The sequence below is a fragment of the Schistocerca americana genome, chromosome 3 (genome assembly GCF_021461395.2).
Source record: "Schistocerca americana isolate TAMUIC-IGC-003095 chromosome 3, iqSchAmer2.1, whole genome shotgun sequence".
In the NCBI taxonomy this organism is placed as follows: Eukaryota; Metazoa; Arthropoda; class Insecta; order Orthoptera; family Acrididae; genus Schistocerca; species Schistocerca americana.
Genome location: NC_060121.1, coordinates 662,477,593 through 662,504,539, shown reverse-complemented (window position 1 = coordinate 662,504,539; position 26,947 = coordinate 662,477,593). Strand labels below are relative to the sequence as shown.

Below are 26,947 nucleotides of genomic sequence, written 5' to 3'. Positions count from 1 at the left end.
TTTACACATACCACATAATGAATCAGACTTTATTCTAACTCTTTTAAAACCAGAAACAGCAAAAAACATTACATACAAGCAAGAACAATATATAAGTTACTGCAGAGTAGAAGCATGTAAATAAAAAGTATTAAACTTAATGGGATTCACAGACTTTAAGCCGCTGCTGCTACATGGTTCGCCACTTGCTTGTGCTGTACTGTTCGCGGTGATTAATAATCCAAGGTTGTTCCTTAGCTTGGTGTCCATCTTCGAGATACTATTACACTATGAACATCGACCCACACACAGTTATCTATTTCTGGTAGAGTGTGTTTACTACAGCTGAAAGCAAACCTATAGCACTAGTATGATCACTTCTCTTTTGTTCCTGTACCCAAGTCCATAATAGGGCGTGCTATGAAGTAATTATTTCTTACAGAAGTCGTTGAGTAGAAAATGTGAGATTAAGGTTACTTCAGTAGGATGAACGTATTTTGGGTATGCCTGAATTGTCAGAGCGGTTTTTCACCTTCGTCTTGAAAAATTAATTTAAAAAAATCTATGAGTACTTTCTTGGTTTACAGGGATATGATTCAGGACGGAATTAACACTTTATTGTAGATCAGTAATGTGTATGGTGTAGTTATCATAAATCGGTGGGATGTTTATGGTGTAGTTATCTTAAATCGATGGAGTATTTATGGTGTGGCCATTATAAATCGGTGAGATAGTTTACTTCATGCCAGTTGTTGAAATAATCCAGTATCGCAGACCGGCAACGTTGGTATACACTCCAGGATAAGTAGCCGACGAACATCCGTTGCCCCAGGAGGCGATGCCATACTGTATGGCGCCTTCAACCAGTGGACTTCCGCCAGCACCATGACAAACATCCCTGCCAGTGTCAGTGTTTTCTGCGCATATCATACGGTCTGTTATGAGACCACGATAAATGGCATTGCACAAGGAACGTTCAACAATCGTCATACTGACGGCATGCAGTTGGTCTGAGGAAGCATCTCCGTGTCTCATATCACCCCAGCCGGAGACGAACACCCCGGCGCCGCCAGACAACTCCGATCTGCCGAGGACGACCGGCTGCAAAGAATGTTTTGATGTCAGAGATTACAAAGGAAAAAGTGTCGTATCATAAATTACTTCAAAGTTCAAACAACGGAAAGACATACATGCTGAAGAGTATTAGAAAGAGACTGGAAGAAGAGTGGTTTTAACTACAGTTCCTGAAAGGTTGGATTCTGACAACTTACTATTATTTCGGACTTGTAGAGGGACTTTAGCTGGTGGACTAAAGAGAGGATTCTATAGTGTCATATCTATTATATAATTTTCTTTGATAATAATTAACTGGACCACCTGTACACCAAAGAATTTTTTTTTCAGGCTCACCACTTCACAAAACGTTTGAAATATTATCTTACTGAAGGGCACATAATTATAGTCAGTCACACAACAACGTAACCATGGATTTCTTCTGCACTCTGCAAGATATGGAAACAATGATCTCGAAAGGGATATTTCTCGAATAGGTGAGTAATCTTTTGTATGGTCGTTACCTATCTGTCGACATACAGAATGTTTTATTATTTTCTCAACGATAATTGCTGATTATACTGAGTGTACCTTTACGGACTATATCAAAATTCCTATCATAGTATAGTTTTATTTCACTTCATTCAGTTTACTTTAGTTAAATTCTCTGATTGGCGTGTGCAAGTAATGCTTTATAGTGGCGCCATCGTCACAACTGTTTGAGCCTGGTAGTAGGGGTTCCTCTATGTAGTACACCCCGTGAAAGCTCCATTGTCCATTACTTCCAGGAGCTTGCTTCTCAAAATAACACGACACGTGTCTTATCCGACTACCTTAATGTAGCAGTTGAGGTTCAGTTATTACTTCTCTCAGCCTTCTGCTTCACTTCCGGAACATTCTTTGTGCTGCATCCACACCTGTTGGAATAAATTCTTCTTCAAGCAAGAAGTTCTAAATTATTGGTCGAGTTGTGTGATGGGTATCCCAGTGTAAAGATTATACGTCATCTAAAGAAGGGTTATTTACAAGTATTTGTTGGTATTCGTTTTGCCTCCTTTCTTCAATACATTGGTTATTGTACCTTCTTTCCAATGATTTGAAATCTTACTTTGTGTGTGGGACCCGTGAATTTTCCGTAATCTTAGCTTTTCTCCTTCTCACTTGAATCGAACAGCCCTGTATCGAAATGATCGACACCTGAAGCTCTTCTTTCATGACTATTTTGTAGTTACTTCTAACAGACCAGTCCTCCAAACTGGAGTACGAAGGAATATACAGAGTGGTCCATTGATAGTGACCGGGCCAAATATCTCACGAAATAAGCGTCAAATGAAAAAACTACAAAGAACGAAACTTGTCTAGCTTGAAGGGGGAAACCAGATGGTGCTATGGTTGGCCCTCTAGATGGCGCTGCCATAGGTCAAATGGATAGCAACAGCGTTTCTTGAAACAGGAACCCCCATTTTTTATTACATATTCGTGTAGTACGTAAAGAAATACGAATGTTTTAGTTGGACCACTTTTTTCGCTTTGTGATAGATGGTGCTGTAATAGTCAGAAACGTATAAGTACGGGGGGTATCACGTAACATTCCGCCAGTGCGGGCGGTATTTCCTTCGTGATACATACCCGTGTTAAAATGGACCGTATACCAGTTGTGGAAAAGGTCGATATCGTGTTGATGTATGGCTATTGTGCTCAAAATGCCCAACGGTCGTGTGCTGTGTATGCTGCTCGGTATCCTGGACGACACCATCCTAGCGTCCGGACCGTTCGCCGGATAGTTACGTTATTTAAGGAAACAGGAAGTGTTCAGCCACATTCGAAACGTCAACCACGACCTGCAACAAATGATGATGGCCAAGTAGGTGTTTTAGCTGCTGTCGCGGCTAATCCGCACATCAGTAGCAGACATATTGCGCGAGAATCGGGAATCTCAAACACGTCGGTGTTGAGATTGCTACACCAACATCGATTGCACCCGTAACATATTTAAAATTGTTTAAATGGCTCTGAGCACTATGGGACTTAACATCTGAGGTCATCAGTCCCTAGAACTTAGAACTACTTAAACCTAACTAACCTAAGGACATCACACACATCCATGGCCGAGGCAGGATTCGAACATGCTACCGTAGCGGTCGCGCGGTTCCAGACTGAAGCGCCTAGAACCGCTCGGCCACAACGACCGGCCGTAACATATTTCTATGCACCAGGAATTGCATGGCGACGACTTTGAACGTCGTGTACAGTTCTGCCACTGCGCACAAGAGAAATTACGGGACGGTGACAGATTTTTTGCACAAGTTCTATTTAGCGAGGAAGCGTCATTCACCAACAGCGGTAACGTAAATCGCCATAATATGCACTATTGGGCAACGAAAAATCCACGATGGCAGCGACAAGTGGAACATCAGCGACCTTGGCGGGTTGATGTATGGTGCGGCATTATGTGAGGAAGGTTAATGGGCCCCCATTTTATCGATGGCAATCTAAATGGTGCAATGTATGCTGATTTCCTACGTAATGTTCTACCGATGTTACTACAAGATGTTTCACTGCATGACAAAATGGCGATGTACTTCCAACATGATGGAGGTCTGGCACAAAGCTCGCGTGTGGTTGAAGCGGTATTGAATAGCATATTTCATGACAGGTGGATTGGTCGTCGAAGCACCATACTATGGCCCGCACGTTCACCGGATCTGTCGTCCCCGGATTTCTTTCTGTGGGGAAAGGTAAAGGATATTTGCTTTCGTTATCCACCGACAACACCTGACAACATGCGTTAGCGCATTGTCAGTGCATGTGCGAACATTACGGAATGCGAACTACTCGCTGTTGAGACGAATGTCGTTACACGTATTTCCAAATGCACTGAGGTAGACGGACGTCATTTCGAGCATTTATTGCATTAATGTGGTATTTACAGGTAATCACGCTGTAACAGCATGCGTTCTGAGAAATGATAAGTTCACAGAGGTACATGTATCCCACTGGAACAACCGAAATAAAATGTTCAAACATACCTACGTTCTGTATTTTAATTTAAACAACCTACCTGTTACCAATTGTTCGTCTAAAATTGTGAGCCATATGTTTGTGACTATTACAGCGCCATCTATCACAAAGCGAAAAAAGTGGTCCAACTAAAACATTCATATTTCTTTACGTACTACACGAATATGTAATAAGAATGGGAGTTCCTATTTAAAAAAACGCAGTTGATATCCGTTTGACGTATGGCAGCGCCATCTAGCAGGCCAACCATAGCGCCATCTGGTTTCCCCCTTCAAGCTAGACAAGTTTCGTTCTTTGTAGTTCTTTCGTTTGACGCCTATTTCGTGAGATATTTGGCCCGGTCACGATCAATGGACCACCCTGTATAATTCTGTCTCGAGAGCGGTGTAGCCTAAGTTTGTGTTCCTCAGTTGGAAAAATCTACTGAGTTTAAAAGAACAGAGTTAGTACTTAACCATGTTATCTCAGAACTATTCGACAGCACCCTGATGGATGGATTATGTTCATGAGGCTTCGATGTCTTAACTTTTCTGTCGGTAGTATTCCTCTGATCGATGCCATTTAGGAAAGTACAAACTCTATCAAATCTAAGAACTGTGGAGCGTAGTAAGTACAAATTCATTGATAACAATTGCTGTAGAGACTACCTCGTAAGGTTTGGAGCCAAGTAATTATAAAAAAGTATTATATTTCTTGCGAGGGAAATGATTAACATTTCTCTCTCTTAATTACAAACTCTCTCTGAATTACAAACTCTCTCTGTCTCTCTCTTACCTACGTATCTCCAGTGTTTCATAAGACGGCTGTCTGAGAACTACAAGGTATACAGAAATTAAAAACATTTCAAGAGAAACGAAGTTCTTCGCGATTGAATCCTTAATTTACTTTCCCCGGCAAACTGGGATAAAATTCCAAGCTTTCGATGGTTCCCTCTATCGTCGTAGTCAGAAGCCAGGACTTAATATCGAGAACTAGCACACCCGCATTTTTATACCCACAGAACTGCATTCGATTGACTGCATTACGTCATAATGACAGCACGGGAATGGTGCGTGCTGAGGTGGCGCTCTCTATTTCCATAGATTTAGTTGCACCCTCTATCCAACGATGCGTGCAGCGACATCCCCCACATGAGGAGGTAAACTGCAAGAAGTTTTCCTCTGTGCTTATTCTTTATCATGTACAAGCTTCCAACAATCGCTAGGATCATAGCCGGCGTCTCTATTGAAGCTGTTTTCACAAAGACTAATTTCAACTACTTCCCTGATCGCAGAGTCCCCATAGGTCGATGCGTGAGCAAGTATTCTCATTTGTTCCAACAAAATCTTGTGCGTATTTAACAGGCTGTGCCCTGCCATCACTAAACTTTCCCTCGCATGGCCTACTACTCCTCCGAGAATACCGTTGTAAGTACTACTCCTTCTTGCAGACTCATGACCTGGGTGCACTCACACGTCTCTGGGAAATACGGAAACGTATCAAGAATTTATGATACGTAAAATAAACGCCAGCACTGAGAAAAGACATGAAATCATTTCAATGCTACACTCCCCATTAACTCTGCCAAGTACTGGAAAGCATTCCATCGACTCACTGGTAATAATCCCATACTTATTTCCCGCTTCTCTACGATATCCGTCCCTAACCTAAAAACCTGAGCAAAGCTAATCCTTTGGCATCCTACCTGTCTGACACCTTCTCCATCCCTGATAACACACATTTTCAATACTCACGTTCCCTTAACATCCAAGAACGTACAGTTACCACTGTTCCAGCCCTGGCTTTTGGCTTCCAGTGCTTGGGCAACATACTACAAAGAGAATTACATACACCTACTGCAGCAAGCTACATTAATCAATTATTCCACAAAAAAACTCAGCACTTCCAATCAGTCACGACTGCATTACTTATCGACACCTCAAAGAAGGCCACCTCTTCGTTCTCATGGATTATACAAGCTTTTACACCACTGTCCTCTCGACACCTTACTACCCGCAGCAATGGAAAGCACCCAGAATCATACTTTTCCTCAAACCCGCAAAAAATTCCCACTGACACCTCCTCCTACCGCCCCATCTGCCTCACCTCAGTGTTAAGCGTGGTATTTGAATCCATCCTCTCCCGATGCATCCATCAACACTTGAGCCAACACCACATTCTTCCCTTTAACCTGTGCGAATTCGGTCCCCGTTTATTCTCCAATGATCGGCTCCTGCACCTCACCAACCGCCTATCCCACCAACTCAACTCCCGTAAATGCGCTACTTTTGTCTCCCTCGACTTAAAAAAATCCCGTGACCATACACAGCATTCCGGTCTTCCTTCCAAACTCTAGACATTCGAGCGTCGAATTAACTATGTGAACCTTGTGGCATCGTTCCTATCCAATAGCGGATTCCTTGTCACTATTAGCAACACCAAGTCCCATACCTTCCATTAGACTGCAGGAGTTCCCCAAGGCTCTGTTCTGTCTTCTCTTGTTTATCTCCTCTATACTACTGATATACAAATCACCCCCACCAGTCCACCTCCTTCAACATTCTGCTGATACCGCTTTCCTCGCCCCTATTCTACAATGCAGAGATTCCAACGATCTGTCCAAATCCACCTCAATCAGTTTACCTCCTGTTGTAACCAATGGCTCCTCAAGACCAAACCCTCCAATACCCAAGCGATAATTATAGGAAAAACCACCCTCACCTTTCGCCTCCACGACTTTCGCCTTGTCATTTACAACCTTTCTATACTAATACACTAAAATATTTTGGACTAACTCCAGACCAGCAATTAAGGTGGAAACCTCGCCTACTAAGCACCCAACAGAGTCCACAATAGGCTAAAACTACTAAAACTACTAACTGGTCGAACTTTCTCCACCTCTATAAAACCCTGATTCATCCCATCCTCTGCTACGCAAATACTATGTATGGATGCCCACCTCATCAAAGTTCAGCAAGTCCCTCCAAATCCCCAAATTTCATGCAGTCTGTCTCGCTTTCTGCATCTATTTACCTTCCCCCACCTGGGTCCCCTACCATTTATCGAATTCCACCCTCCGTCCCCCTATCCCCAGCCACACTGAATAACTTCACATCTCATTTCCTTTTTTCTTGAGTCACCGGTCATATGACTGGTTTTATGCGGAATACCAAGAATTACTCTCCTATGCCAACCTCCTCATCACAGAGTAGCACCTGCGACCTACGCCCTCAATTATTTGCTGGATGTATCCCAATTTTTGTCGTCCTCTATAGTTATCCTTTACAGCTCCCTCTAGTACTGTGGAAATTATTCCGTGAATTCTTAACAGATGCCCCACAATCCTGTCCCCTCTTCTTACTAGTGTTTTCCATATATTCCTTTCCTCATTCCTTGCCATATCAGTCCACCTAATTTTCAGCATCCGTCTGTAGTATCACAGATCAAGTGCTTCAATTCTCTTCTGTTTCGGTTTTCCTATCGCCCACGTTTTATTACCATACAATGCTGTGCTCCAAATGTACATTCTCACAAATTTCTTCCTCATATTAATGCCTATGTTTGACACTAGTAGACTTCTCTTGGCCAGTAATGGTCTCTTTACCACTGGTAGTCTGCTTTTTATGTCCTCCTTTCTCCGTCCCTTATTGATTATGAATCCCACTCTGAAGTTTCTCGCCGTTCTCGTTTCTGCCACTTCTCATTACTTTTCTGTTTTTTTGTTTTTTCGATTATCTCTCAGTCCATATTCTGTGTTCACTAGACTGTTCATTCCATTCAGCAGATCTTGTAATTCCTTTTCACTTTCACTGAGGATAGCAACGTCACCAGCAAATCTTATCACTGATATCTTTCACCTTGAATATTAACTCCATCCTTGAAACTATCTTTTAATTCAGTCATTGTTTCGATGTATAGATTCCACAGTAGGGGCGAAATACTAGATCCCTGTCATACATCGTTATTAATCCGAGCAGTTCGTTTTTCGTCTTCCACTCTCGTTGTTACCTCTAAGCTCTTGTACATCCCTATGGCTTACCCCTATTGTTAGTAATATTTATAGAAAACGACAATCTTGTAAGCTACATAAAATTAGTGAAAATACAATCTAGATCGCGGTGGTTATTTTATTTAAAATACTGAAACTGCAGTGACTGAAGTCTGATGACTCTTCTGGACATCATTTCAGCTGATGGTCCTGTTCTGAAGATGGCCTAAATAAATAATCATGGCGATCTAGATCGTGTTTTCACTAATGGTATTTATCCATGTTTTCCTCGGAATTGCGAACATCTTCGTGTCTTTATTTCCTTCAGTTTTGCTTCCATTATCAACAGCAACGTCAGAACTGCCTGTCTAGTGCCTTTACCTTTCCTAAAGCCAAACTGGCCGTTATCTAACAGATACTCAATTTTATTTTCCATTCATTTATGTACTATTCTTGAATGCAACATGGATGCATTGAATTGCGTGGACAATATTTTTCCGAAAGTCAGATGGGATATCGCTAGGCTCACACATTCTCCGTACGAACGTGAGTAGTCTTTTGATGCCACTTCATCATCTGAATTTCTGATGGAATGTTATCTATCCCTTCTGACTTACTCGATATTAAATCTTCCAAAGCTCCTTTAGATTTTGATTCTAATATTGGATCCCTTATCTCTTCTATATAGACTCCGTGTTTCTTCTTCTATCACATCAGATTAATCGTCGCCCTCATAGAGACTGTTGGTGTCATCTTTCCACCTCTGTTCAGCGTTTAACAGAGGAATTGCCATTGCACTCTTAATGTTACCAACCTTGCTTTAATCTCACCAATGGTTGTTTTGATTTGACTATTCTGTATGATGAGACAGTCATTCCGCCACTCATTTGTTTTTCGATTTCTTCACATTTTCCATGCAGCCATTTCGTCTTAGCTTCTCTGCACTTCCTGTTTATTTCTTCTCTCAGCGACTTATATTTCTGTATTCCGGAATTTTCCTGAACACTTCCTTCTGTTGCCCATGGTTTCTTCGCAGCTACCTTCTTTCTGGCTATGTTTTTCTTTATAGCTTCTGTGACTGCCCTTTTATAGTCATGTTCATTCCTCTTCAATTGAACTACCTACTGAGCTGTACCTTATTGCAGTGTGAATAGCCTTAGAGAACTTCAAGCATATCTCACCGTACCTTAGTACTTCGGTGTCCCATTTCTCTGTGTACAGTGTCCTCCTCATTAATCTTTTAAACTTCAGCATACTCTTCAGCACTACTAAAGTGTTATCTGAGTTTGCATGTGCTCCTGGGTACACAGTATAATCCAGTATCTTATTTCGGAATCTCTGCCTGACATGATGTAATCTAAATGAATTCTTCCCGTATCATCCGGCCTTTTCCAAGTAGACCTCCTCCTCTTGTGATGATTGAACAGAGTCTCTGCATTTACCAGCTGAAATTTACGGCAGAACTCAAACAGTCTTTCTCCAACCCCATATTCTCAAGTAACGCTTTCTTCCACACCTTCTCCGATAACCACATTCCTGTCCCCCATGACTATTAGATTTCCGTTTCCCCTTGCATGCTGAATTACCCGTTCAGCGTCCTCATACACTTTCTCTGTCTCTTCATCTTCAGCCTGCAACGTCGATATGTGGACCTGAACAATCGTTGCCGGTGTTCGTCTGCAGTCAATTCTGATGAAACCAACCCTATCACTGAACTGTTCACGGTAACTCATTCTCTACCCTTACTTGCTGTTCATAACGAATCCTACTCCCGTTATACTATTTTATGCTGCTGCTGTGATCACCCTATACTCATCTGACCAGAAATCTTTGTCCACTTTCCACTTCGTTTCACTGACGACCACTATATCTAGACTGAGCCTCCGCATTTTCTTTTTCAGATATTCTAGCTTCCCTACCACGTTCCAGCTTCAAACATTTCTCGCTCCGACACGTAGAACGTTACCCTTCCGTTAGTTATTCAGTCTTCATGTGATGGCCACCTCCTCTTTGGCAGCTTCCTCCCGGAGTTCCGAATGGGGAACTTTGCCAATGGAGAGATCATTATAACACTTTTTCAATTACAGTCCACATGCCCGATGGATGCCAATCATGTGTCATTAATGTAGTGGTTTCCATTGCCTTATATAGTCTCATGCCGTTGATCATTGCTGATTCTTCCGCCTTTCGGGACAGTTACCCACCCGAAGGGCAAGAGAATGACCTGAACCTCCGTCCGCTCTTCCTCCCGCTTTGACGAGGCCGTTAGCAGAATGAGGGTGACTCCTTATGCCAGAAGCTTTCGGCTGCCAATGCTGATGACTTTTTTTCAGAATTCAAGCGGTGGCTGTGCTCGGACCTAGGACCGAGAAAGCTTTAATTACTAGTTAAAGACACTACAGGGAGACCAAGCTTACAACTCAACTACTGTCTGAAAACTCCACTCCACTAACCCCATTGTGTCTAGTCTGATAATGAACCCTGATATGCTGCCTCGCCTTGACAAACACATTCCTCCGTCCCTACACCTACAAACACTCCACATACTATACCAAAAAACTTCAGCCAATTCCCTCTCCCAGAAAATGAGAACCGTCCAGACTTTTATCCCTCCTACCAAATTCAACTCTTGCCCACCTATCCCACACAACATCAGCGATCCTGTCTCCTTTCCTTCTCCAACTGTCCCAGTCCATTTCCTCTTGCAACCACTTTCCTACCCTCACGACTCACTACCCCTTACTCTGTGTTATTCCCACCGACTGTATTTCCCACTATCCACCTCAGCTCTTACCTACCTATTAGAGCTCTATCTTTCTACTCACACCTCTCAATCCTATGGAACATACTTTCTTCTCTGGCAATACCTCTCACCTCTCACCCTAATGTAGCTCCATCAGATTTTAAGTGAAAAAGGAATGCTTTGGTGTTTTAATCATAAGAATTTTCACCTTCCTGTAATATATTTTTAAAATCTATACAGGGTGTTTCACAATTAATGTCATGCTACACATTTACAGAGGTTACAGAGAGGACTTCGTACATCAGTATTTAAATAGGAACTCATGTTCGGAAATGTCATTCAACAAAGCTACACAGCATCGTAGTTACAGGTGCCGGTGACTGTAAATGTATGTATATACAGATGGATTAAGTAATGATGTTAAAAAATTTCTAGGACGATAGAGAAGGATAAGTGCATCAATCTGAGGTAAGGTTTCCTTTACTCGAAACGAACATGTCGAAAGTTATAAGCGAAAACCGTTGTTATACTTCTGACAGTGGAATACATGTACTGGTAGTGTTGAAGCTCAGATCGTAGGGTAGTTTCAGAGGTGGTACTATGGACCACAACAAGGAAAAAAATCTCCTGGAAACATGGACTCTAAAATGCTTATCTCAGAAGCTATGAACACGTGTTCATCTTCAGTACTGTGAAACACATTTTCTCTATTGAGCAAATGCTCATAGTCCTTAAAGTAAGCATTTAGAGCCCATGTATACTGTACTCTGTTCCTTGCTTTGGTCGATCCTATCATCTTTGAACGTAGTAGAGGTATTCCACTGTCAGAGGTATCACAACGGTTTTCGCTTATAGCTTTCTACTCGTTGGTTCCTTGCCTCAGTTTGATACATTTAACCTTCTCCATCATACTATAAACTTTGCAACGTCATCACGAAATCATCCTGAATATATATACATTTACAGGTGACGGCACCTGTAGCTTTGACACTCCGTAGCATCGTTGAGTGAAATTCTGGGTACTAAGTCCCATCTACAGCCTCCATAATTTGTAACATGTTTTGTAAAACACCCTGTATATTTCCGTTTTTTACCTGCCATCCTTTGATTTTTAATTTCAAATATAGAACAACCCAAAACTTTTTTGCATTTTTCATTGTCATTTTTTTTATAATTCGCTTGGCTGAAAAGTGCAGAACTGTGCCGGCATATGGGGCAAGGGCGATGAAACCACAATTTATAAAAAAAGCCACCACTGACCCTTATTCGAGGGTTGGAATCTCTCTTCCTCTCACGAATAAGAACTGACTGGGCTGCTCTCAGGGTTTAAACTCCGATAGGGCATTGTTTTCAATCATCGTCACCTTTGCTGCCAGTTCTCTCTAGGCGTCAGTGGCTTCACCACCATCACGTGATACCCACCATTGCATTCCATGTTAGTCATCATCGTCACAGCAAGATCTCGCCTTCGCCACTGGTCAGTGCAAGCTCCCATATTCACTGCCAGCCTTCACCTCCATCAGTGTCACCGCCGCATCATCGTCTGTTTGTCACCGCTGCCACTTCCATCTGTTTATCGCCGCCACTGCACGCCTGAGATAGATGCCTCCATCCCTGTCACGTCAGAGACATTCTCACCGTTCACAAGATCACCACAGCGCGTCAACACTGTCACCACCCTGTTTCGGCAGCTGCTCACCAACGCCATTCATCACTCTACTCCATCATGGACCACTCTACTACATCAATGATCCACACCTCTCCATCTCCTGCTCCCACTGTCAATAAATAGAGCATGTCCTCTAACCTACCCCCTCCCCCTCTCCCACGTCCATCCCCTTAGGAACTGTGATTGCTGTGTACAGATGCGAGCTGAGTTGGCGACCCTTTGCTCACAGCTCCAGGCTGCGTTGGCTTCCGTCACACAGCTTGAGGCTGCTGCCAAGGGGCATCATTGTGGGGGTCATATGTCGAGCATGTCCCACGTGTCCCCCAATAGGTCCACTGCTATGGCCACCCTGGGTACTGCCTGAACTGAGGTTGACCCCTCACCCGTGGTCAAGTGGGAGATCATTCCAAAGTCTGGCAGGCAGTGAAAAACTTCCTGAGGGCCGATTGTAGGGTCTGGATCGTTTGACGAACAGGTTTCAGGCGTTATCTGTGGCTGTCAAAGTCTCCAGCCAGATGACAGGCTGTTCTAGAGGAAGCTTCTTGGCCCATAAGGTCTGGGCACTCACAGAGTGAGTTTGCTGGTAGTTGGGAGCTCCAATGTTAGGAGTGTAATCGGGCCCCCTAGGAACATGGCTGCCAAGGAGGGGAAGGAAGCCATTCTACACTCTGTGTGCATACTGGGGGTAGTCATTGCGGATGTGGAAAGGGTGCTTCCACATGCCATGAAGAGCACAGGTTGCAGCTAGCTGCAGGTGGTGTCTGATGTTGGTACCAATGACGTGTGTCGCTTTGGATCAGAGGAGATTCTCTCTGGTTTCCGCAGGCTAGCGGAAATGGCAAAGACTGCCAGTCTTGCTTGTGAGATTAAGGAGGAGCTCACCATCTGTACCATCGTCGATAGAGCCGATTGTGGTCCTTTGGTGCAGAGCCAAGTGGAGGGTCTGAATCAGAGGCTCAGGCGGTTTTGTGACAGTGTAGGCTGCAGTTCCCTTGACTTGCGCCATCAGGTAGTGGGCTTCTGGGTTCTGCTTAATAGGTCAGAAGTACACTACACACAGGAAGCGGCTACACGGGTAGCTAGGGCTGTATGGAAAAGACAGGACGGTTTTTAGGTTAGAGAGTCTCAGGGAACCACAGAAAGGGCGTCTGTCTAAAGGGGGACAGATGAAACACAGTATGTTAGTTGTAGAAACGATCGGTATTGTAGTTTTAAATTGTCGTAACTGTGTTGGGAAAGAACCAGAGCTCCAAGCCCTAACAGAAAGCACTGAAGCTCAAATAGTAATACAGAAATCTGTCTAAACCGGAAATAAGTTCAGCCAAAATTTTTTCAAACGAGCTAACAGTGTGCAGAAAGGACAGATTAAATACAGTTGGAGGTGTAGTATTTATTGATGTCAGAAGTAGTTTGCCTTTTAGTAAAAATGTAGTAGATAGTTCCTGCGATAAGGTATGGGTACAGGTTATAATTGACAATCGGACAAAATTATTGGTTGGATCGTTTTACCGACCTCCACCCCTACCCCCGACTCAGAAGATATAGTTGCTGAACAGTTCAAAGAAAAATTGAGCCTCATTTCAAACAGGTACCCCACTCACACAGTTATAGTCGGTGGTGGCTTCAATCTGCCCTCGATATGCTGGAAAAATTATACGCTCAAAACCGGCGGTAGGCATAAAAAGTCATCCGAAATTGTACTGAATGCTTTCTCGGATAATTATTTTCAACAATTAGTTCAGAACCCACACGAAGCTCAAGTGGTTGCGAAAACATACTTGGCCTCGTAGCAACAAATAATCCTGGACAAATAGTGAGTAGCGTGACGAATACAGGGATCAGCGACCACAAGGCGGTTGCCGCTAGGCTGAATGCTGGTAACACCTACAATCATCAAAAAGAAACGCAAAGCATATCTATTTAAAAAAAGCTCATAGTGTTCATTGAACCCTATGCCAGGCACTTTGTTGTGAATAGCAGAGTAATCACGTAGACGTAGACGTAGACTACCGTACCCTGTCCTAGTACAGCAATTATGTATACACCTCTGTCTGTCCCCAGAATTCCCTGTCTTTTCTCTTTCAGCGTCGACTCGCCAGCCACCTCCACCACTGCCGCACGTGTGATAGCCCATCGAGTAATTGTTGCAATATCTGATGTCACAAGCATCACCTCATCGAACATCACTGCACTGACCACATCAAGTCCTGTTGAAGGGTAATCATCAACAACGTCATTTCCTTCCGCATCCCATCCCTCACCATCCTTCCCTCCAACAGCCATTAAGAAACCTACAAAACGTCAAACCACTGACATCTTTCCTTCTACTGCATCTAAAAACCGAAAACCGAAACTGACAACACTCAGCAGATGGATACAGCTCCTACTCCTCCTACTTTTTCCTCTACCATCCAAACCATCATCCTCTCCAAACTCCTTCAAACCCAAATTCTTCACCCTCGAAATTAAAAAAAGTCGCTAACAAGTCTCCACATCCAACAATCATCTCAAGAAAGTACGATACTTCATCCTACTACAGTTCAGAACCTCAATTCCCATACTGCCCTTCTCTCCAAAATTCCTTGCATTGCTTTTGGTCTCAATTCCTCCTAAACACCTCTTACCACCACATCCAGGGCTAAACAGCCCAATCCTCCTGCCATCCTTCCAGCATCACAAAGGTTAAAGTTGATATCACGGTTAAAGAAGTGGCATTTGAGTTGAAAAACCACCCTATTTAGAAGTTCGATAAGCTCTTTGGATCAATAGTAACCTTGGCCCTACTCACCTCGGCTGTGTCCTTTCTGAGGAAGTGGCATCTAAATTGAACAAAGTCGAAAGGCCCTTCATATCAATAATGACCTTGGCCCCACTCGTCTCGTCTGTGTCTTCTCTGAATCTGCTACCACCATAGGCCTTCTCCTTATAGACAGATCTCTTATCTACCACCACTTTATCAAGGTCGATTCTTCAACTTCCCATCCTGACACTGCCAAAAAAGGTGTCCACTACAATCACCACCTTACTGATGTCGTGAATTCAATTGTTACACTAGTGCTTCATTTGAAGACTTGAAGTCTTCGAATGAAGCACTGTTGTAATGATTGGATTCGCAACATCCAGAGATTTATGGCTCCATATGACATTTTCCTTTATCTGGAGAGCTGCATATGGGGCCTGAAGATGGCGTAGCGAAATGTTGAAACTGGTAGCCCTAAAAAAAAAACATCTTAAGCTACATGGCTGTTGATGAATTTAATTGACACTGACAGATTCCCATAAGTCCTTCCATATCCTCGAACACCATGCACTCCATGTCGCTTTCTGCAGCTGTTTACTAGCCCCACATGGATACCTTACCATGCCATTACTTTCCAAATCACCCACATCGAACACCTCCTTAACTCCTATATTACCCTCAAACTACATTCAAATAACCCCATTGTTTCCCCTCTGATCACCAATCCTGGGACGCTGCTGCACCTTTACAAAAACGTCCTACTGGTCTTGCATCTACATACACTTCATATCGTATCCCAGTGCAACTTCAACAGACCCCCTCTCGCAAACAACGAAATCTGCTTCGATATTTATCCATCCAACCAGCCATAGCTTTTTCCACCTATCTCCACATCAGGGCTCCCCCTCTCTCTTCACTTTCCATTTTATTCCCTCCCTTTCCTTATCATAACTACAGCTTTGCTTACCCACTAGACTGATTCTTCCTTCCATAGCCGCGCAGGATTAGCCGAGCGATCTTAGGCGCTGCAGTCATGGACTGGGCGTGTGTTTCTCCGTAGGATAATTTAGGTTCAGTAGTGTGTAAGTTAGGGACTGATGACCTTAGCAGTTAAGTCCCATAAGATTTAACACACATTTTAACATTTTCTTCCTTCCATATTTCACAACACGCAACTTACTAACCATCCTATTTCTACATACACTAACCAACGACATCTGAATTTATACCTACCATCATTCAAATGCTTGATCTGCCCAGAGTTTCTTTACTCAGCACGCTCTTCAGCTCTTTAGTGAAAGTGCATGCTTCATTTTAATAAATATTGCAGTTTTCATTTTCATTTTTAAAGACTTAAATGTCCATTTTTTTCTTTTTATCTTTACTTGGCTATACTACCTGCAGACTACATTCTAATAACCAATTTTTCTACGCTATGAACAAGAAACATATTGTTGTGAACATTTCCAAACACATACCACAGCCCCCCACACCAACACGCACTCCATATGGTACCCCAAGGCAACTTCAACCAACTCTCTATCCCAGACAATAAGATCTGCTCTTTCCTACGGGCTTTCTCTTCCCACCCATCCCACTCCACATCAGGGCTCTTCTCTTCTTTACCCTCTCCATTGATCTCCATTCCATTCTTCTTGTGGCTGATACCCCACCCACACACCAAACTCTTCCTCATCCTCTCACATTCCCATCTTCTGTCTTCCCACTGTCCTCCCAAACAACTACCTTCATCTCCATAGATTTATTATCAACAGATCCTTGTCTTTTGTACCTACATCACTCAGGACCATAGAATGCATTATCTCCTCCCAAAATACTTCTCAAGCAATGTAGGTTCTTCATATTTTATGTGAAAGTGGAGTGCTGCGGTGCTATTTCGTAAAAGAAACTCACCAAGTTGAAACATATTTTTAAATTGTGTATATTTTCGTCTTTTTAGCTGTCCATCTTTGATCTTCTTTGTTTTAAAACGAGGGTCGTCATGTTTTCTTCTCATCTTTGTTATATTTTTAAGAATTATGTCGGTTAAAATGTGGAACACTGTACCACTGACAGCCATAATAATGAAGAAAAGAAACCGCAGCTCATTTAGCCAGATACCTGTATTTAAGGTGACGCTGATGCTTGCCACAGCGATTGGCAACAGTCCATACAGACTGGTCCACATCCACATAACATTTGCCACACTCACAAGTATGTTATAAATTCCTAGTGCACGCAAGCCGACATTATTTTTTACTGGTCGCAACATCTATTTAATTTTGTAAGGCGGTAAGATTTTGCCACCAGACATTTGATATTACATTAGATTTACATTTATATTGGATAACTGTTTCAATTGTATAATCAGATTATTAATCATTTCAGTGGCTGATACTGGCTATCATCATATCATAACAATTTCTGTAAAATTGCATGTCTGGGAGTTAAGTGGAGCTGAGCACTGACAAAGAGTGAATCGGCCCACGCGTTCCTCAGACGCCGCTGTCGGCTAAAGAGCAGCTGGAAAGAGACTTGTTGCGTTCTGCAGCTGTGGAAAATTACTGCCTTGAGAGAGAGCTGAGTGTGAGGCAGCAGTTGACAATGCTCAAGGCCACAGATCCATTGTAGCAAGCACAGAGCGGATGGGAGGTTGCTCTCTGGTGGACGGAAAAAGTCTCAGAATAGCGTACCTGGAGGAAGAGTATCGGGAAAGGAACAGGGTGAAAAGACACCCTTTTAGATTGAAGGAATGCTCAGGATCAAAAACGATGGTCGCACGTTGACATCAAGAAATCATCTCACAGAAAGCGCTGAGGTAAGTTTCCCTATGAAAAGCAGAGACGTGTTTTTATTGGTGGAATGCTAAGGTAGTAGGAGGGCAAATGGACACTTCCAGAAAATCTTCTGAAAGGAGTAGGAGCTGCATGTGATTGGCTAGCTGATTCATAACCCATGTGGTGGGAGATAATGTCTTTGTAATGGTGACTGCGATTCGTCATCTGAGTGTAACTGTAGACATCATGTTTCCAGGGGGGGTGTCATGGACAGAACACTTCCATCCAGGGATCAAGCAAGGCCACTTCCCCGCCTGGAAAGATCGAAAACAGTTCTCTCACGGGGTCAACACAGAGACTTCACCGCAGACAGCCACAGAGGACAATCTGCTGATTAGACTGAGAAGTTCGACATGGAGAGCATGTGAAGTCATTTCGTTGTAAGAGTTGTTATTCTGTTTACTTGAATGATGATTGTTTAGATTTCTGTGGAATATGACACTGAAGTGATCCTTTATAGGAGAATACTTAAGTCAAATTTCTGTTCCTGGCTAGTAAGAAAACAGAAATCTTCTGTCTTCTACTGAGGTATTTTCATCCCTTGGAGTTTTCAGAAGGCATATTGCGTCCACTATGTAGACACAAAACTACAGGTATATCAGGAACATCATTTTCACAATGACCAACGCTCTCGTGATCAGATCATCGGTGGAAGACAATTGATTTCCCTACCTCAATAAGTGATATGCGCAATTCAGTTTGGGAGAAGGGGAAATACCATAAATGTGTTGAGTTTCATTTGAATGTCCACTGCATTTTTCTGAAAGTGTGAGTCAGGATGAATGTGTTTCGTTTCTAACCGCTGGTCAGTATCAGCCAACTTTGTGTCCATTTAATAACAGGTGACTGGGAACCAGTAGGGGGCGGGGGGGGGGGGGCGCAGTCTAAGATCAGTCAAACATTCGTTCTGCCAATCGCGAAATTGTAGAGTACAATTCGACGTTGTGGGTTTCATATTTACACACTTTCTTGCAAGCTGCATGTTTTTCCCCATAATTAATAATTTATGGTTTCCAGGCTGTAATTCATTCTAGTGCCATCACGACAAAGATGGTAAATGAAGTAAAACTATAATATGATGGGAATCCGTAGGTGTAAACTCTCAATGGAAGAATCATCTTTATCATTTGTAGGCGCAAGAATTCCATTGCGGAGACAACATTAGGCAACTAAACCGTACACACGCCATACTTTACAGACACCACGGAAATTTACAATTGTTCTGGGTGGCCGGAGGACTGGTCTTGTCCCTTCTCTGTATACGACTCTACGTTGTTGCACCGCAAACTGGAAGCCATGTTAGACGAAGGCTTCTTCTCTCACTTTAACGCCTAATGCGAGGGACAGCGCTGTGAACAACAATCAATAGAGAGTACAGTAAAAAATCTATAGACATGGAGGGCGCCAGCTCAGCACCGCCATTTCTGTGTTGTCATCATTACGGTAATACAGCCAATCGGATGCCAGGTAGTTGGTATGAAAGTGGGAACCTCGCCAGTTCACGACAATCACTCTTAGTCCCTGGCGACGATAACGGGGACAATTATCGAAAGATTGGAGTTTGACCCGAACTTGATGCAACAAATAAACCAAGAACTTTTTACCCATAGCAGTGTAAGTTTTTAGCTGACACTAAAGGTGCTCAATATGGGCACAGTTTGTGACACGGCAAACGTTCATACGTGCGGGCAGTTGGAGAACAAGAATTACCTAGAACGCGCGCAGCAGAAAATCTGTTCACTGGATTGCCTGTCTACAGATTAATTCAATAGGGAGAGGCTGATATTTACACATCTTGTAATGTGTCTGCACGCTAGTGCAACTACACCATTGCCCGTGTTGGAGGTCTGCGTGGCACGGATTCGTCAAGTCCTTTGTACATTTGTCATGAAGGTATACACGTCGTCTCCAATAATGTTCAAATGCAGCACAGTTGACACGTGGCCTTTGATTACTACTACAGGTCTCGTGGAATCGCCGGTTAAAATTCCCCATAGCAGAATACTGGCCTCGAGGTACTGTCCATGCCACAGGGTATGTTTCAAACAGCTGTTCGACTTCACGATGGTGTATCTGGACATGACCATCGACCTGCTGCAACAAGGAACATGTTTCATATGACCAGGCGATATGATTACACTTATCCACGGTCTATTCACGATCCTCTGCCTGTTGCAACAGTAATGGACGACGTCGTTGGGTCAACGTGGAAACACATAGTTATCGTCTCTTGAAGAGTTCCATGTACAATAATATGCACCGAACAGTGTGATCCTAAACGTTCTGTCTACAGAATTGTTGTCTTTCATCAGGTCTGCCGCATTACGTCGTTACCTGTCCCATTTTACAGAGCTGACAAGCGTCCGACCTCCACGTTCTGTAGTGAGACGTGGATGTCCAACACCTTGCCGCCAACTTGTGATTTCACCATCTGCAACCACTTTACATTCGTGCTCACGACAGTAGTATTGAGACAGTTGACCAGCTTAGCCGTTTCCGAGATGCTCGTTCCCAAACACCAGGTCACATTAATTTTTCCTTTTTCGGAGCTATTTGTCAGTGGATTTGCCATTTGTGACCCTTCTTTCCGTTAGAATGATTATCCATTCTTCTCGTTCCTCTCAAATATTCTTTACTTGCCGCATCATGCGCCCATAGTGCCTCCTGGCGGCATTCAGTTTCGTGGTAAGCAGTGATCATCATGTTCAGAGTGGCTAGAATTACTCTTTCGCTACTTGGGAGGCCCCCGAAAAACGAGTGATCGTAGGACAGTCCAATTTCGTGGCAACGTTTGAAAGAACATGCGCAAGAGAAATAAAAAATAAACCATTGAAAGGAACCCTTTTTAATTTACACATGTTTCAATTGCGTACGGTTTTTACGTTTCATGTTACAAACGTTGCTCAATGTGACGATCATCATCATTCACAATGGCCTGGAACTGCACTGCAGATACCGTTTCATAACTGTTAGAGGCACTTTTCACGTGATGGACGATGAAATGTTCAGCTGTTGTGACACATCTCGTACACTGCTTGTAGATCGCACATTGCGTCCAAGATTCTCAGCAATGATAACACTATCTTCAACAATTTCTGGCACAACGACCGACGGCCTCTCATGGGAGCAATTATCAAATCGCCAGTTGATCTGAACTTCCGAATAACTTTCTTCTAGCCTGGTTCGGAAAAAAGAACCTCTCTGTATCCCTTTAACAGGTCTAACTCGCAAAGAGTTGCGGCGCTGTTGCTATTGTTTTGATAAAACAGCTTTACGAATAGAGCCCTGCTCACCTTGTCCAGACCCATGCTGACTGTCTGAAACTGTAATGCACATCGGTACTTCCTTTTCAACCCTACATCGCCATGCCAGCACCAGCACGAACGGCAAGTCATATCACTAACACTATTTACGACACAAATCCTGCAGTGCACAGTCTGAACATCATTCCGGTAGTGTTCGGTATCCATAGGGTAAACAGTTTTCCGTCTGCACTGGCTCAAGAAGCGAAAGCTTATAACCACCGTGTGTCCGTTGATCGGCATATTTTAATTACTATTATTATTATTAACTTATTAATCAGTAACACAAGGTGATAAATGAACATTTAACAACCTGCGGGCGCCAGAAGACGTTTGAGGACGATTCCAGCTGAAGGATTAAAACACGGAATTTTGGAGAAAATGTTTAAAGAGCAGCAAGGTACGTCTTACTCACCCAGGAGGATTTTACCTTCACAGCAGCTGACTGGTTTCGTATATGGGGCGGTTGAAGCTAGCGAATAGATGGACCTCGAAAGAAATAAGGAGAAAAGAAGAGAATATCTGCTTGCTCAGAATTAAACTTCCGACATTTATAAATTGGCGTATATTGTCAGTTTTGACACATGACAGTTGGACATGGATCTTGATGCAAAAACTGTTCATAAACTTAGGTTTTGCCAGCAGTCAACAGAGATATTGGTGTTGTGTATCACTACAAGGAGCAGGGAAACAAACAGAATGATCCAGAAAGAGACTGGAATGGACACATAATGAAGAACGTATCGAAAATGAAACGCTTGGGTGGTTCTCCTATACAGGCAATTAGATCAAGGATGGAGGATTGCATTTGATCGACGATTTCCTAGAGAAAATTACAGATCAAGACGATAACCTAATCTAAGGAGAGTAGATGTCACTTAAAAAAATACACAACTGAAGAGAAAGTGAGAACGCAACGCATGGAGTAATTTGGAGGCGGACTTCATTCGTTAGTGGACGTGAAAACGTGGCTAGTATTAAATTCAGTTAAATCAGTTTGTGCTGGAAGGTACATACATGTCCAGCGGCCATTTACATTTGTATCCGACAAGCCACCGAATAGCCTGTGGCGTAGGGATCGCATTGTATTTGTGCCGACGGTATTTCCGAAAGGCTATTGTCCCCGTCCTTCTCTATAAACACAAAATGTTCCAATACTGTCACGTGGACATTACGTGAGATACAAATTTGACTAATTTTACGACTTGCGGTCTCGGAATTGTGCAAATAAAAGCTTCCCACGTTTCACGACGCCTTCTCTTAACGCCTCGCACCACAGTTTGTAGAGCGGATGTGTGACGTACTCATGCCTACTAAACTTTCACCGTGACGAAGCACACAACTCGTCTTTCGATTTTGTTAACCTCTCCTATCAATCCAACTCGACAAGGGTCGTCTTTTGTGTGTGAACTGTCCTTTATTATGATGCTTAAAGTAAATCCGAGTCTGGTATCTCCCTTTCCCATGGCTTGAATGCCGTGTTGATTCTATGCTAAACCCTCTAGGATTCTTGACGCCTGTGCAGTATGAGGTCGTCACGGCAGTTCTTACTCTTTGCGTTGATATCGAGAGTCTTTTGCCAGTCCTCGTATCAGTTTTCGGAGTTGTTACGCAATGCGGAATATTTTGAATATGGGCGATGTTCTAGTCATTCTGTGGTTCGTAGCGATTCTCGAACAAGGTACACTAAGAAATGTAGACGTTTTTGCCAGGTCATTTATATTACATCGTGAACAGCAGAGAAACCACTACACATATTGATATATGCCATGAGCTACTTTCGTGTCGTACAATAGCACCCCATGAAGCTTAGACAAGAATGAAGAGCTAATCTGAAGGTGTCACGTGTTTTGAACCTGTAAAAGATGTAGGAAGCACAGGTGGATACCACTCCACCGTTCACATTTTATTCACTTTTTACAGCGATGGACAGAACACCAAAACACAACACATTACTATGTGTAATACGTTGTAGGAAGCCCTTTGGCATTCAAAACAGCTTCCATTCGCGTTGGAATGGATAAATACAGTTCCTCTATGATTTTAAAAGGAATCTTACACGACTGTCCCTGTAAAATAGTGGCAAGTTCAGATAACAATTATGGAGGTTGATTGTGATGGTGGACCATTTTCTCCAAAGAAGACCACAAAGTCAAAATTACATTGGGATCTGCTGAAAGTGGTGCCGAGGGACGACGTGAAAATTCATTCTCGGGCTCAGAAAACCAGTCATGGACGATGATACCTACGTGAACGGGGGTCTTCTCGTCTTGGAGCACTGGATCAACACTAGGGAACAAACATTGCACGATGAGATGAATCTGATGCCCAGAAATCGTCAGATAATCCTTGGCGGTATACGACCTTGCAGAATAGCCATAGGTCCCATAGAGTATAACGATACGGCTGTCGCAATTACCACCGAGCCCCACCATGTTTCACTCTTCGGAGCAAAACCTACGGGAAATTCGAAAGAATGTGAAATTAGACTCATCCGACCAAGTAACTTTCTTCAAGTACGCCATAGTCCGTGTTTAATACCTTCGGCATCACTTTTTCCTGCTACGATCATTTACATCAGTGATGAGTAGTTTTGGAATTTCACCGCACCCTGAAATTCCATGTTTATGGAGACCCGTTCATGTTGTTTTCGTGCTAACAGATTTCGAGAGCGCGCCATTCAGTTCCGTACTGAGTTTCGCAGCTGTCGTCGTCTCAATTTTCGTCACATTTCTCTACAAAGACTGTCTACCACAATCACTAAACACAAACTTTCCTCCGCTTCGTGACTTACCAGATGCTGATTTCTCCGCTTTCCCTGTGTCTGGTATAAATCTTCGGAAGGGTTACTCTGGGAACACCAAACACTTCGGCTTCTTTGATTACGAAAGCATCCACCATACGAGCATTGACAGTTCGCCTACGTTCGAATTCACTTAGCTAAGAAATAACGCACTCACTGAGCACTGTATTGACCACGTGGATTGTATTGAGGATACCACACAAGTGCTATTCGTTGTCAAATACAACAGCGCAACTTGCAAACTTGGCTAGCATCTGGATTCATCTGCAAGCACTCATTTCTCGCGATTTTTCCGTATATTCCTGTACCGTGTTGTATTGAACAATAAACTACAGAGCACTCTCACAAGTGTTGTGAAACGATACACAGTCACAATAATGGGAAGGACAGGTATACCATACCATTATTTTACGAACTTCCAGCTTGGTGGGGCAGCTTGTTAATCAGTACAACGAAAAAGCAGTCCAAGTTGCAAACTTAGTTTCGCCTCGAGACCCATTTTCAAACCATCATAAAACAGTTGAAAATGGCATTTCCGAAGCTGTCTAAAATGTGCAACAAACATTACAGTGCATACAGATAACTGTATGCACTGTAAATATTCGTTGCACATGATGATTTGAAAATGGGTCTCTGCCCGTAACTAGTCATCTAATGAATAAACAGTAAAAGTTTGCAAATTGGACTGGTTTCTCGTTCTACCATTATTTTATTCAATTAGCTACATATAGCTAGACACTGTAGCTGATGTCTGCCTGGATTTTATGTCATTCCTCATCAATCAAGATACTTTGAGCAACGTTGAAGTAGCGACACACTGGGAGAGAGACTTTCACAAAGTTGTTTACTATCTAGAGGACAGACATTTACAATGTTATGTGCATTCCACGTCCCCTTAGTATAATGTCAGTCACAAAAAAACTTTACATCAGCATGTAGCGCGTGTCGCGACAGTAGGAGAGTATTGCTGGGAATGCTGCTGGCAATGTCGTATCACAGTCTTGGAACATAAATGTGTTCCAGCACGGGTCGTCACATTTTTCTTAGGCTCTTAAAACTTAACGGCTGAGGCTAACATTACCTTCACTTTAAGGTCAGCAAAGAAAGAGCCCAAGATGGAGACGACAGCGATGTCGTAATCAGCGGTAAGGCCGTGCTTCTCGTGGCAGACCTTGTGAGCCACGTTGAACTGCGTGCCTCCGCTGCCGCGTGAGGAGGTGCCGGCCCTGACGGACAGGCCTCTGTTTCGAGTCAGGGAGAAGCAATGCGCGGCCGTCAGCAGCCAGGTCTCGCTGATGACGGAGCCGCCGCACACGTGCCGGCCCAGCGCCTCCAGCGACACCTGCCAGGGGAACTGCGAGATATCGGCCGGCAAGCTGCCCACCACGGAGCTTCCGACTCGGATACTGCGCCCCCGAAGCGACGGCGTGTACGGCGTAGAGCTGATAGGAGGGGAGTTGCGGCCTCCGAGCGCCGAACACTGGCTGCGCAGCATGACGGGCGGCACGGCGCCGCATGCGGACACCAGCAGCCACAGCGCAGCGGCTGACGGCAGCATCTCGGCCCTTTGTCCGCCAACGGCTGCGACCCTGTAGGCATTTTCAAAGGCCCGTCATATCGGTAAAGTGAAACCTCGCCCATCAGTACGTTTCTCACAGTTCAAAAAGTTAACTGAAGCGAAGTGTTTGTTACACTCTGTTTCGGAATTTTGATCAAGTTAACACATCCACATACTCTGCTCTCCACACTCTGGTATCTAGAAGACGGTTCATTGAACCACTTTCACGCCATTTCTCTACCGTTCCACTTTCACAGCGCGCGGGGAAACCGAACACTTAAGTGATAACATCTCTGTTTCAAAAAATCAGTTGCTGTTTGTTGACTTAAAAGATACTTTGAACCTTCTACACCGAAGCTCCAAAGAAACTACTATAGGCATGCGTATTCAAATACAGAGATATGGAAACAGGCAGAATACGGCGCTGCGGTCAGCAACGTCTGCAACAAGCGTCTGGCGCAGTTGTTAGATCGATTCCTGCTGCTACAGTGGCAAGTAATAAAGATTTAAGTGAGTTTGAACGTGGTGTTACAGTCGGCGCACGAGCGGTGGGACACAGCATCTCCGAGGTAATGGTGAAGTGGAGATTTTCCCGTTCGACAATTTCACGAGTGTACCATGAATATCAGGAATCTGGTAAAACATCAAATCTCCGACATCGCTGCGACCGGAAGAAGGTCCTGCAAGAACGGAACCAACGAAGACAGAAGAGAATCGTTTAACGTGACCATAAATGCAACCCCTCCACAAATTGCTGCAGATTTCAAGGCTGGGCCATCAACAAGTGTCATTGTGCGAACCACCATCGATATGGGATTTAGGAGCCCAATGTCCACCCGTGTACCCTTGATGATTGCAAGACACCAAGGTTTACTCCTCGCTTGGGCCCGTCAGCACCAACATTGGACTGTTGACGACTAGAAACATGTTGCCTTCTGGAACGAGTCTCCTTTCATATTATGCCGAGCAGATGAATCCATGGACACTGCATGTCATCAGGGAACTGTTCAAGCTGGTGGAGACTCTTTAATGGTGTGGGGCGTGCGTAGTTCGACTGATATGGGACCCCTGATTCATCTAGATACGATTCTGACAGGTGACACCTAAGTAAGCAACCTGTTTGATCACCTCCACCCATTAATATTCATTGTGCATTCCGACGGATTTGGGCCATTCCAGCAGGACAATGCGACACCCCACACTCCAAGAACTGCTACAGAGTTGCTCCACGAACACTCTTCTGAGTTTAAACACTTCCAGACATGAACATTATTG

At 43.6% G+C, this 26,947-nt stretch overlaps 1 protein-coding gene across 1 annotated transcript; it reads right to left on the bottom strand.

Annotated features, from left to right (window-relative positions):
- On the bottom strand, window positions 1–25,697 carry LOC124607354 (trypsin delta-like). The gene is made up of 2 exons (XM_047139656.1): window positions 25,196–25,697; window positions 1–1,080 (listed from the first exon to the last, which is right to left on the bottom strand). The coding sequence occupies exons 1-2, from the start codon at window positions 25,670–25,672 to the stop codon at window positions 715–717; spliced, it is 843 nt and encodes a 280-aa protein (XP_046995612.1). The 5' UTR covers window positions 25,673–25,697; the 3' UTR covers window positions 1–714.
- Window positions 25,698–26,947: the final 1,250 nt, after the last annotated feature.